General features: G+C 33.9%; 1 protein-coding gene across 1 annotated transcript in view; it reads left to right on the forward strand.

The window, feature by feature from the left end:
• Positions 1-6,811, forward strand: part of LOC144975794 (alpha-aminoadipic semialdehyde synthase, mitochondrial-like) — a 22,637-nt gene extending 15,826 nt beyond the window's left edge. The window contains exons 11-13 of the mRNA XM_078919980.1: positions 145-239; positions 2,391-2,567; positions 6,557-6,811. Coding sequence (XP_078776106.1) covers positions 145-239; positions 2,391-2,567; positions 6,557-6,666 — 382 coding nt within the window. The 3' untranslated portion in view covers positions 6,667-6,811. The remainder of the gene's footprint in view (positions 1-144; positions 240-2,390; positions 2,568-6,556) is intronic.
• Positions 6,812-14,850: the final 8,039 nt, after the last annotated feature.

Raw genomic sequence — 14,850 nt, forward strand, 5'->3', positions numbered from 1 at the left:
CTGTGCCGACATAATACCAGAAATACACAAAGGGTCACATATGGTTAAAAGTTTATTTTTGAGATGTGTCTGGTATATGTAAAAATAACGTTGTTGTTGTTGTTAAAGAAAACACTATACTCAAATACGTAATGATGGATAATTTTTCAGCCTGGGTTTGTTGGATGATGTTTTGATAGACAAGAAGAAAACGCCCATTGATACTTTGTCCAACTACCTGGCAAAGAAATTGAGCTATGGTAAGTGTTGTTGAAGTTTGTGAGGTAGAATGGTATGTGGGAGGATAAGGGTAGCGTACGAATGTTACACATGTGGATATCATAACGTGTCACGTCATCAGTCTTAATTGTAATTGAAATTGTAATGACAAATTAGCCAAAGCAACATTTGGTCCAATTAAAAAGTACAACTTTATTTCAAAGCCTGAACACACCCATTAAAATAGCTCGGTAAGATCAAATGTGAAACGTGATGCACAAAATAAGTGCAAACAATTTTAACTTATTATTTTATAAAGTTTTTACACGACATCCCTGGAGTAGGTAAGGCTTTGGTAATACTGGGGCCATCATATTTTAGAATTTTTATCTTAATTATAAATATGGAAGAAATAATCAGTGTATTTTACTGTCCCATGACAATACATGCATACTTTGAAACCTATACAAAATTCCTTCATTTAAATTCATAATTATGGTAACTACTCTAAAATTGAAATATTTCAGGGTCCTCAAAATTCTCGATTTTAAAATTAAATGCCAATAAGAACAACTTCACCTCATCACTCTCTGATTATCATTTTGAATCTTAATTGATTCGAGGGGTCTATCTGCTTTTCGTAATTTAGGTAAAGAGAAAATTATAATTCTTCAGAGCCATATAGTAGTATCATTTGGCTACACTTCTATGTTCAAGGTATCAATCCAGGTTCTGAAGTCATCATCACATTTGTTGATGGTTTCAAATCCCCCTTCAAGTTTTGTCTGTGGGCAATCTAGTACGAGGTGGTTTGCATCTTGTGGTGCTTGGTTGCACTTTGGGCATGTTGGTGATTCTCGGAGCCCCCATTTGTGCATGTTGGCAGCTGTTCTTGTATGTTTTGACCGTAGTCTATTTGCAGCTATCCAGTATTTTCTTGGTTGATCCTGTAGACCTGGGAGACTTTTAAAGGGATCTTCAATCAGAGCCATAAAACCCATGAAGCCAGAATTTATCCCAGTTTTTGTAGAATCAGGCGGACAGTAACTTTTTGGATAGAATGCTAATCTAATTAATTCTCACCTGATGTAATAGATCCAGCAATCCAATCACAGCTGAGTGGACAGAGAAGTCAGATAAAACCTGGAATCAGCACGGGTTTCAATCATGCACTACTATAATGATAATAATAATAATAATAATAAGAAGAAGAAAAACAATTACTACCACTACTACTACTACTACTACTACTACTACTAATACTACTACTATTATAATAATAATAATATAATAATAATAATAATAATAATAATAATAATAATAATAATAATAATAATAATAATAATATTGTAATTGTTCGTACACAATAATTTACAGAAATTACAAATTTCCTCGTCAAATTACTAAAAATTGACATAAAAATTACTAAATTTTAAGTTTTCAATTTGGCATGTATGAGGTTGCTACATTAACCTCTTTGGTAAATTTTTGTCTTGCTTATCGAGTTTGGGGGAAACCACAATTCAGCAGCACAAAATGAGCAAAAGAGGTTAAGTTTCTTGCTCATGGATGCAATTGAGGATTCAAATTCAAGTCCTCTGGGTGGTAGTGCCATGTATATTCCACCAGACCATCTCAAAATATTTTGTAAATTTAAGATTTCTCTATCATATTTTTATGTTTAATTTTACTCTGTTATAATCATCTTAATAAGCCATTTGATTATCACCTTTGAACCACAAATGAAAGTTGACTAAACGAAAATAGATCTTAGTGTATTTTTAAAATAATAATTGTTCATATGTCGTGCTTTCTTAATGATTTCAACTTTGGTAAAGAACTTCATTCTTCGAGGTCTGATTCCCATTATTATTATTATTAATATTATTATTATTATTATTATTATTATTATTATTATTATTATTTATTATTATTATTATTATTATTATTATTATTATTTATTATTATTATTATTATTATTATTATTATTTATTATTATTATTATATTATTATTATTATTATTATTGTTGTCAAATTATTATTATTATTATTATTATTATTATTATTTATTATTATTATTATTATTATTATTATTATTATTATTATTATTATTATTATTATTATTATTATTATTATTATTATTATTATTATTTATTTATTTATTTATTTATTTATTTTTTTCAATTTTCAAGGCCCCGATGAGAGAGATATGATTTTAATGCGACACGAGATTGACATTCAATGGGAAAATGGCAAGAAGGAGCAACAAAGAATTGACTTTGTTCAATATGGAGACCCCCAGGGTTTTTCTGCCATGGCAAAGACTGTGGGATTTCCTGTCGGAATTGGGTCCAAGATGATTCTTGATGGTATTAGTTGAGGGTTAATTTACGTGTATATATGTGTGGTTTTTTTTTCATGTAGCCCTTAGTACACACAAATGAAAAGCCGTGCCTTTAGCCGTGCGGCTATGTGGTCTTGTGGTATGACACTCACTTTCGGATCGAAAGGTCCTGGGTTTGAGCCTCGCGCTCGGCGCATAGTTGAGTCCTTGGGAAAGGCTCTTTACTCACATTCTCTCACCGTACTCAGGTGTAAAATGAGTACCTGGCCGTTAACAGCGTTGTCTTTGTCTGAAAAATTGTAATATCGCCTAACAGGCGGCATGTTCCGTCCTACATGTTAAATGTTGCTGTTGACCAGGGACATCTTGTAAAGCGCTTTGAGCACATTTAGTGGATATTGCGCTCACGGCGTCTAAACTGCACTATAAATCTGACCGTTTAGTTTCCCGCTGTTCCGAGCGCCGACGTAACCTCACCCGACAGGTAACCGGGGTCAACAGCGGTCAGCCGATATCAATTCCCAGAACGTAGATTTGACGTGCATTTGGTGATACCAATGGATGATTTCCGTGCCAATTAACCTCACGATCTTCGTGACGATGCAATTCCACCCAAATGCAAAGAATTCTCGCAGACCTCCTCTTTCCATCGGTCCAATTTTTATTTCAATATCTCCAGTACTTATTCCACAAGCCGTGATTCAAATTCACCTATTTTTCTATAGCATTTAAATAAAATTACTTGTAATTACCTCAGGATTCTAAAAAAACGTTGCTATAAACTTCTAATTTTTTTTGGTGTGATTCACAAGGCACAAGTTTTACTACGAAATGAGGTAAGTTTCATTTACTCTTCAGTTTTCATTATTTTGTAATGATTATTTTTCCGCGGTAGGTCAGGTAATAATGATATTACCTCTTTAGCCTTGTTCTTGAAACGTAATATTTCGCTGCGGTTTTATTGTTAAATATATTTTTATTTTTTATTTTTTTTCAATGATGAGTTAATTTGATTTTTAAATTGCATTATTTGAATTATCTTGCTAATGTTTAATTTTAAATGACATTTTGTGTTGGGCCTCAACTTAGCTCAACAGCTTGTTAGAATTTTCCTGCCCCCCCCCCCCCCCCCCTTTTCTTTCACCAAATTGGGTGAAGTATTTGGTTTTTCTTTTTCCAAATTTTATGTACGCTGTTATGTATGCATGGATATGAGAAGTAATACAGAGTGTTTTAAAACTCATTTTATTCATTAATTCACTATATCATTGCTTACATCGCTCAGTCAATTTTGAATTTTCTCTTACAGCATGGACCACACAATTGCAAGTCATAACCAAGCAGTAAATTCATTATGTAGGACATGTGGTATGATTTGTTTAACACAGAAATAGAAACGTGCCCGCAAGAAACCATTTAAATGTTCAAATTATTCTAATGACATTCTTTTAGTCTATGGGACTGACACGGCATTGGACAAGCAAGGAGCACACTCATAATTTATGTGTAAAAAGTACACATTATAAAGCACATTGAACACACGACTCATTAGCTTCTTTGTATTTTCTCATTGCCAAGACGCTAATAATAAATAAATCAACCTTGAAACGGGTTGCACTTGCATGTTTGATATCGACAGAGTTGAATATAACAACAAACTCCAAAACGCAGGAGAGACTTTCAAATCTCATGCACGAGCCACTGACCCTCAGGGATGGTCCTATTGCCTCTGAATTGGACAGAATACCGCATTACACAACAGGCGTACCACAGCAGATCATTCATTGGCAACCACTGCCACAATTACTTACAAGAAAAAGTCTACACTTACAATTATCCAACAAACAAAGAACTGCACCCACGACCCACTCATCATTGACGACGCATGCAGTATTGGATTAATTTTTGACAATATAAACAAGGCCTATAGTCATGTGCACAACTTTATTTCACACACAAAATCAATCAAAGCAGACACAATCCAATATATTCAAAGTGCAATAAAACATTACACGGATACATACAGAAAATATTTTCCAAACAAAATAATCCCAAAACAACACCTCCTTGAGTACCACTGCATACCACACATCACTCAATATAAGTTTAGACTTAGACTTCTTGGAGAACAAGGCACAGAGACCTGTCACCAAACAACAGCAAAATTGGAAAAAAAGAGCATCCGGCATTATCAATTATATGAATAAAATGCGATTTGTCATCAACGCAATGCAGTTAAAGACCAGCCCCAAACTACACTGACGAGTTTGAATGCTCGTAGCGGATATATTTTTGTTGAGGAAAAATACGTTTTTTGTGAGGAGAAGTATTTACATCTTGTCTTTATAATACATAAAATTCAGACAAATCCATAGCAACGTTTTTTTTTCTCTAATTTTTGAAATGTTGCACCCGCTATATTTTTTGTGTAATTTGTTACCGTCCATTGATAACTTATATTGAGAAATCTAGTAATACTATGAAAAAATAAAAAACACACAGTAAAAGTAGAAAATATAAACTTTTATACCAAGTAGTGATATTTCAACTCATTCAATATGGGTGTCTAACAGACAATAAAACAAAACATTGTTAAATTGAGTGAAACGGCAATCCCCGTTAGGTAAATTCCTCTCGGTGATTGACCGCTCACCGTGACCGGGTCAGCAGGTGTCAGGAACGGGATACCGTCTCAACTAAACTGTTGTCGTTGTGTACGCTGTGCGCTATATAAAGCTCAATTAAAAAAAAAAAAAAAAATTTCTTTTAGTTGTTTAGTGAAATCAACCTGACTGCATGCCTTACCACCCAGTCAGCCCCCTTCGCCTTTGTGGGGTGTGACCTCAGGGTCATTGTAACAATTGCCTGTTGACCGCTTCACCGTCATTATGCACATTTGTTTACAATGTAAACCCGCTATCGTGAGTTTAACTTGGTCGTGAACAGAAAGAAATTTACAGAAAGAAAATATTAAAGGAGGGGAGGGAGGGGGAGAGATAGAGAGATAGAGAGAGAGAGAGAGAGAGAGAGAGAGAGAGAGAGAGAGAGAGAGAGAGAGAGAGAGAGAGAGAGAGAGAGAGGTAGGGACACGGAAGGAAGGTCTTTGCCTCGTACCTGACAGGTACCAAGTTCGAATACCGCTACGTTGTGTGGCCTTGAGCAAGTCACGACACCTGGATTATTCCAGCCTTCCTTTGGAATAGACCCTAGAGACAATTTTCCCCTGTGGGATGAATAAAGGGAATTTTTTTTTTTTTTTTAATTATTTATATTGATGAAAAGGGAAAATATGAAAATCTCTGCAACACTGTAAGATGGTATCTTTAAGGTATTTCGGGGAATTAAAGAATTTAGATAATCATTATAACTTAAATAATCACCCATCTTGTTCAAGGGAACACACTTTTGGTTAATAAACGTGCCCACGGAAAAGAAAAAGAAAACGAAAGAGCATACATTGTAATTAAATTTCGGAACACCCCCTCCCCTCAGCTTACAGTGCTTTGGTTTCATTGAAATCATAAAAGTTTCCCTCACCCACTGAGCAGTTTTCCAGTATAATTTTTTACTTTTATCTGACATCTGCATTTTGGTAAATTTTGGCAAATTTTGGGAAAATTGGCAAATCGCGTGGCAAATTTTGAGAAAAAAAAAGAAGCGAAAACAAAATAACGAGAAAAAAAAGTGCGAAACTTGAGAAATGTTGCAGCTTTGCCTGGGCCCAAACCAAGGGAAGCTACTCTCAACGGATAATGATCCTTTAAAATCTTTGTAACAACGCTATTCATAATGTAGCCTCCTTAAATGTAATAAATTGTCTTTTATATTTTTTTTTCTGTATCGCGTGTTAATTTTTACTGAAATGCTTAGTTTTCGGCAAACTTTTTGGCAAATTTCTTGGCAAATTTTGGGGGGTTTTTTGGGCAAATTTTAGGTCCCAATTTGGCAAAAAATGCAGATGACAATTTTATTAGGTTTGATTTTAAACTAATAATTTAATTTTTTTCGTGACAGGTGAGATCCAGACAAAGGGTGTGATAGCCCCCTTGACAAAGGAGATCTACCAACCAATCCTGCAACGCCTGAAGGAGGAAGGCATTACTGCAACTAAAGCTTTTGTATAGTTATTTTTTATAGTTTTGAACTTGCAAGAACATCAGTGAGCACAGTCATAATTGGGAATAGTAATAAAGAGAATAATGACAACTACAAGACTGTACTTTATAATATTCTATTACAATGAGTCATAATGAGTCAAAGCAAATTGACATCCACAATCTGAAAAATCCGGAAAACCTCTCACAATGAGAAAAGAGAATAATTTTTATGTGTGATCCATTGGGACAATTTAGTATTTTGATGGAAAAAGCTAGATGAGTGAAATGTAGTTTAAAGTCAAAATGCTCAGAATTTCGAAATTTTATTGTTTTAAAATTTAAGAAAAAAAAACCCATCAACATCTTTCATAAAAATTTATATTTTAACTCTCAGCTAGCTTAGAATTCAACTTTTAAGTACCAAGTTCACCCTTTATACCATTTTAAGGCAATCTGTCACATTGTTAGAAACACTTCTATCAGTCTGACGTTTATCGTAATTTTTTATTTTATCTGGCCAGAAAAATTGAATTTCAAATAGAAATAGACTAAAATGACTGCAAAGATCATAAATAGTCTCAAACTTGAGACAGTTTTGAAGTAAATCCTATTTTTAAAAAAAAAGAAAAAACAAAAAAAAAAAAAACCAAAAAAACCCCACAGTGATTATAAAGACTGTGATGATGATAATGGTGCTAATGATGATGAAGAAGATGGTGATTATGATGTGATGATGATTGACGGTGATGATGATAACTGTTATTGTTAATGTTTAGAACATTAAATTGGACTTTTTTTCATTTTAAAATAAAGGTGAAAGAAGTATAAAGATGACCACAGCATTGGTATAACTGATTGCTCACTATGATTAACTTTACAATGTTTTCTAAGATATCCCTTAACATTTTTTTTTTTCATTTTTACAATTTGTGCCATATTTTAATATCACTGTTTTTCAGGTGTGGAATATCAATAATTTAATATATTATCCATACACTAGTGCCTTGCAATATAATTAGAACGTTTAATCTGTTCTTGATTTTAAAGATAATATGCCAGATATTTAACTACAACATTTATTTACTTACATTATGTCGATGTCTGTATCATTGCAGCATTTTATACGCCTGTAAAAATATTTCCTTTTTGTGTGAATAAAGTACATTATTATATTATTACATTATTATTATATGAAGTCGTTTCAATAACAATAGCAAGTGTCCGAATATATTATTCAGTGACATTTGTAAGGAGTTTAATTGTCTCTTTTTACACTTTTACTATTTTGATTTTAATAATCATGAAAATAATTTTCAATGAGTGAAATATTCTAGCATGAAGGTAAGCTCACTCATTTTCATAAAGTATGTGGCAATGCAATAGATAACATTACTCTATTTAAGTTGCCGTCCTTTATTTAAAAAAAAAATTATTAGATATCAAACTATACTGAAATCAAATACCAAGTCATTCCATTTTTTGTCACATGATAACATTTTTTATTGTGAACATTTTGTTACTATTTAAGTAAGTTCAATTTTTTTTCTGTTTTCAACAGGTAGCTGTGCGGCTATGTGGTCTTGTGATATTACCCTCGCTTTCGGATCGGAAGGTCCTGGGTTTGAGCCTCGCACTCGGCGCATAGTTGAGTCCTTGGAAAAGGCTCTTTACTCACATTCTCTCACCATACTCAGGTGTAAAATGAGTACCTGGCAGTTAACAGCGTTGTCTTTGTCCGAAAAATTGTAATATCGCTTAAAACAGGCGTCATGTCCCATCCTACATGTTAAATGTTGCTGTTGACCAGGGACCCCTTGTAAAGTGCTTTGAGCACATTTAGTGGATATTGCGCTATATAAAGCTCAATTTAATAATTAATAGTCCATTACAATTTATCTTTTAATCATAACAATGCAATGTTGCACATTATTATGTTGCTTTTTTGTTGTTGTTGAATATTTGACTATACTCATTGACATTGTAAATATTTATACCAGTCTACAAATGTTGGCTTTTTATCGAGACTTGGCTGCCTTGCCAAAGGTGCTGTGATATGGAGTCTTTTTGTATTCAATGATTGTTTGTCATGATGCATAAAAGTGTAGTTCTTGTGAATAATATACACATTGAATCATCTCAACTATTGGGTAATCCAGTGCAATACCGTCAATTTGTTTTTCAGCTTGTTATTTGGCAAAGCTATTCAGATAGTCAATCCTTGCCATTTTCAGCATTGCTTGCCACATGATCAGCTGTAATTGTAGCTTATTCATCATGTAAATTAATTATTACCTTTATCAACAAAATCAGGATACTATAAGGGAACCTAAGTACTCATGATAAATATTGGTAAAAAAGGAATTTGGGATCGATGTTGATGTATATATATATATATATATATATATATATATATATATATATATATATATATATATATATATATATATATATATATATTATAATTTCACTTCTTATTAATTTGTCTTTCTGGGTGGGGATCCTGACCTCCCATAGCGGGCAGGGAGGTACATACTGTGTCTTCTATCCCCTTATATCTGTTATCCAACATGCTTTCTGTCTTTGTCTCGGAATGAGATTACTTGGTTTTGTCCTGGCACTGGCCGGAATCCTAGCTGGGAGGGAAACAGTCAAATGCATAGTTATTGTTTTGGGAGATGATATTTTTTTCCTTGTAAATCATCTCTCTGTTATGTATTATTATTTTTATTTTGAATGTATAATGTAAGCATTTGAGTGTGTTCCTCTTTGTTGGATTTTGTGCTTGTGTCTGGATGAGACTTGTAGGTGATTTCAAACTAAGTACATTGGTGGTATGCTCTTGGAATCTACATCTGATCCCTATTTGTTCTTAATTCCCCTTTGTCTTACTTTTTCTTGGGTGCTTTAATTGTAATTCTAGAACTTTTTACTATCCCATTTTCTTCCTTTTTACTGGCGCTGATATAACCTAAATGTGTTGCAAGCGCCGTAAAACCCTTAAAAACAAAAAAAACAAACATTAATTTGTCTTACCGAAATTATAATATTTTGACTGGCTGATGTTGAAATTTAACTCTCTCCTCACCGTCCATTTCCAGAATTTTTCCCTTAAATGTCATACCTACCCAACACATAAATCGTTTTTATTATACTGGATCCGTTGAAAAAGTTTTAATTAGACAAATTGGATTTAAAAATTTTTTAAATATTTAAATCAAACAATGATAAATAACAAAAAAAAAAAAAAAAGAAACACTGCCCATTTATTTTTGGTCACACCAAAGTTCATTTTGATTGAATTCCCGCTGATAACAAAAACAATGTTGTAATTTTTTGTCTAAAATATTTTACCATACTTAGAACATATGCTAATTATTTAAATTTGGCTCCTCGTGTTGTATTGTCATGTTTTTATTTTATGAATCCAAGATTGGCGAACAGTTAAATGTGATGGGACTGGGTGGGGTCTACTGACCTCCCATGGGTCTACTGACCTCCCATGGTGGGCAGAGAGGTCACATGCTGTGTCACTTACACTTCCATATCTGTTTCCCCTTTCCATGTTGCTCTGACTTTGTTCTGGTTTAAGACTCCTATGTTTTTTTTCTGGTCCTGTCAGGGATCCTTAGCTGGGAGGGAGACAGTCAAATGTATCGTACCTTTTTTTTTCTTTATTTTTGAGGAATGATCTTTTTCCCCCTTGCATATCTTCTCTTTGTTATAGTTATTAGTCTTGTATATATGTAAACATTTGAGTGTTTCCTTCATAGTGGAATCCTTTCCTTGTTCCTGGATGGGACTTTTGGGTACTGTCAAAATAAGCACATTGATGGATTGCTCGTGGAATCTTCTGTACCCTGTGTCAACCAGTCCCCTTTGTCTTGCTTTTTATTTGGCGCTTTTATCTTCAGATGAACAACTTTTCCTCTATTATCTCTCTTTTTATTGGTGCTGAAATGACCTAATAATGTCGCAGGCAGAGTAAAACCCCTGAAACAAACATAGATGCTGTGGGTAAAATTCCCTATGTTGGACGTCCAAGGTCCAATGAAGTCTTTATCTCTTCTGTCTCTAAATCATTTATATTTACCATGTGGTTTTGTGTCCTTGTTATGGTATGGGACCATTAGTTTTCACCTGGGTCCCGATTGGCTTCTTTTTTTTTTCTGAGAGAGATGGATGGATTTATCTTTTTGTATGACATTTTTTTTTTGGAGGGGGGGGGGGGGGGGGTTCATTTAAAAAAAGATATTAGTCATATTATTGTTGTTGTTGGGATATTAGTCATAGTCTTTTTTAAAAATCCGAGTACATCCCTCTTAGTGGAGATCCTGGTAGTGATATCAGTATGTGACTGTAAAGTAGTTTCAGCCTATTTACAAGGATATATATTATATCGTTCATGGATCTCTCTTGATCTAGTCCTCTATGTCTCATTTCTTTGCTGCTTATAAATCTAAAATTGTTTGTTTATTTTATCGTCTTACCATTAATTGTTGCTAAAATTAAATGAAAGTGTTGCATATTTAAAAACAACCAAAAATAAAGATTTCCAGTCAATGCATTTCGAGATTCCTGTTTTTCTCTTCTCCCTCAAATCAATTGTAATTTTTAGATACGAGGATTGCAATCAAAATGAAAAGTTGATTAAAATGAACCTATTAAGTTTTTGCAAATAAATTCGTGTTATATCAAGTAGTGATTAACTCCCAAAAAAAAAAAAAATAGATGAAAAAATAAATAAATAAAATAAAATGTTGAAAATCTGTTAGATCAATAGGCATTTTGTAATAGCCAGTCCTGTGGTAACAACATGTAATCAGGAGGTTTTCTTCTTGTTGGGACATTAAATGTGATGAAGGATCAGCGGCGTGGCGTATTGACGGCATGTGGTGGTGCCATGATTAGAAGAAGAAAAAAATTCTAAAACAGTGAACACGATCAAGAGAAGAGAGCACATGTTAAAAACTCTCTTTTTTTGGAAGGGGGGGATGGTCGATGGTTTCTACGAGTGGACAAAACTCACAAAAATAAATAATTCATGAAAACAACAAGCCACAGCACTGAGATACAAGTCCCGTGTGATAATGTTTGTATTCAATATTGATACCTGGACCTCGATCCAGCGGCTTAATAAACTGTTTGATGTTGTGCGAATTATATATCCACTACATTCCATTACTTCTCTCGCCACCATGTGCCGGTGTTTACCTGTCTTGGTTATTTATAGCTCGCTCCTCGCCGCATACGCAGTCACCATCCCTCGCTAACATTGTTGTCACCGACGAAGTCACGTGACTTCCCGCCCGTAAAGCCTCTCTATTATCTACGCTCTCTGGTCCAACGGTGGAGCTCTCAGATCCTGGCACAAGTCGAGGGGTTTTCCGCTATTTGAAGATAGTATAATTCGACCCAGTTTCGCGCTCAATCAGCTGTAGCGATACTAATGGATAGAGCATTTAACTGGAGCTTGGATTGCTTTGCACCACGGTGTTTGATTTAGTCACTACTTCGCGGAGTGATGTCACCAACACACGAGTCGGCGCAGTGCGTGATTCGGAATCTTGAATAGAGTGGAGACTAAAAAGGCAGTATGTTGTTTGCGAGTTGGCGAAAGACAGTGGAGTTAAAATTTCTCAGTTTTATTTTTAATTAAATTATTATGCTGTTAATGATTTTTAAAAGATTGGTGCGGTGCCTGGCACCATTCGATCCAATGGCCCCACGCCACTGTGAAGGATTCAAAAGAGAAGACTGAGACTTGCAGGGCACTGCTGGAGACACAAGGAGGAGATTGCAAGCAGTCTTGTGCTATGGGAACCACCTGAGTGAACCAGAAGCAGAGGCAGGCAGAATAAAACTTACATTGACTGTCTGCTAGATGACACAGGAATGGACAACACCCGGGAGCTGCGTACGCTTATGGAGGACAGGATAGAATGGCGAAGACTTGTGGCTCATGTTGGGCGGCCTAAGTAAGTAAGTAAGTAAGTAAATGTGATGTCCAAACGAAACTTTCATCGCTCATTACTTTTACTTTTTATCTGGGTAATCCAGTGCAATACCGTCAATACGCGCACATATATTCTGTTTAGGTTAATCAAAGTTTTAATTTGTGTCTTTTGTAAAGCAATATGAAATTGACCCCATAAGAGGAATGCTTTTAAAAATGATAAATTATGTCTTACCAAATAGCTAGATTCCTTATAATATATGTGAATTAGGCTTTGTAAAGTAAATCCATCATAAAAAAACAGACGCATATTCGTTTTTCCCTTCCGCTCCCGACTATGGCATAGCCTCTCAGCTGAAGTGGCTGAAAACGGTTGCCAACATGCCTTCATGCGATTGCTCGAGTTCACAACGTGACTTTTTAGTCTATGTATTTTTTTTTTTTGAATTATGTGCAGAGTTTTAACTTTGTAAAGTAAATCCATCATCAAAAAACAGACGCATATTCGTTTTTCCCTTCCACTCCCGACTATGGCATAGCCTCTCAGCTGAAGTGGCTGAAAACGGTTGCCAACATGCCTTCATGCGATTGCTCGAGTTCACAACGTGACTTTTTAGTCTATGTATTTTTTTTTTTGAATTATGTGCAGAGTTTTAACAAGTTTTCAATGTAAAACCCTACAAACTGTGGAGTGATCCTCGACAATATTTGAGGTTACCACAAGACGAAGAAGAAGAAGAAGGTTGTTGATAAATAATGAATGCTGTTACATCAGTGTCAATTGTTATTTAATAAGTAGTATACACAAGTGTTACCCAGATAACTTTGTTTTACTTAATGTTTTAATGCAATAAAAGGTAATCAGTGACTAAAATGTTTTCTGGCTTTGATCTTGCAGGGCAGGTTGATGGGGCTACTTTGGGGGGTCTCTGATATCTACCTACATCTATTTTCCATTATTTATATAACTTTTTATCATTCACTTGCCATAAGACCGGAATTTGTCCTAGCCTTGAATGGTGAACTTTGTTCTAAGGGGGAAAGGGGGCAGATTAATGTGAGCGTATTTTTAAAAAATGTGAGATGATTTATTTTTTTCGTGGAACTAAATCTTTTTCATTTTGACGTGTATTGGAAACTGATTACCTCCCTTTAAGTGAGGATTCTCTTACCACCTTTATTTTACTTTTTCTTGTGCGCTTTTAACCGATGAGTTTTTTATTGGCTATCTCATCTTTACCTTTTACTGGCGCTGAAATAACTAAAAGTGTCACAAGTGCGTAAATTTAATAAAGATCGACCTATATTTTTTACTGCATGTTATTGTTATTATTAATTATTATTATTAAATTTTTATTATTATTATTATTATTATTATTATTATTATTATTATTATTATTATTATTTATTATTATTATTATTATTATTATTATTATTATTATTATTATTATTATTATTATTATTATTATTATTATATTATTATTTATTATTATTATTATTATTTATTATTATTATTATTATTATTATTATTATTATTATTATTATTATTATTATTATATTATTATTATTATTATTATTATATTATTATATTATATTTATTAGATAAAAATAATTATTATTGTTTGAGCGTGTATTAGATACTGGATCTCTCTCTCTCTCTCTCTCTCTCTCTCTCTCTCTCTCTCTCTCACTCTCTCTCTCCCTCTCTCTCTTTTGGATGGGGAAGAGAGAGAGATCCAATATCCTTTCATTCTGGGCAGGGAGTTCACTGTTACTGTACCTTCTATCCCCCTATATTATTTCCTTTACCAGGTTCCTTCCTGTCTTTGCCTTGGAATGAGATTTTTTGGTTTTGTCCTGGCGCTTGACATAGTCTTCGGCTGAGATGGAAACAGTCAAATGTATAGTATATTAGTTTTGGGAAATGGTATTTTCCCCATATAAATCACATTCATCGCTGTTTTGTACTACTATTATAGTTTTTTGTTTTGAATATATTTTGTAAACATTTGAGTGTGTTCCTCTCATTATAATCCTGTGCTTGTGCCTGATTTAGACTTTTAGGTGATTTCAAACTAAGTACACTGATAGTATGCTCTTGAAGTATACATCTGTTCCCTGTTTGAACTTGTCTTCTTTATCTTACTTTTTCTCGGGTGCTTTCTATTCAAATTTAGGATTTTTCTTTACTATCCCATTTTCTTCCTTTTCCACTGGCGCTTAAATGACTTAAAAGTGTCAAAAGTGCTGTAAAACAC

The sequence above is a fragment of the Berghia stephanieae genome, chromosome 6, assembly GCF_034508935.2.
Source record: "Berghia stephanieae isolate SIO BIC M18660-M18661 chromosome 6, UCSD_Bste_1.3, whole genome shotgun sequence".
Taxonomy (NCBI): Eukaryota; Metazoa; Mollusca; class Gastropoda; order Nudibranchia; family Aeolidiidae; genus Berghia; species Berghia stephanieae.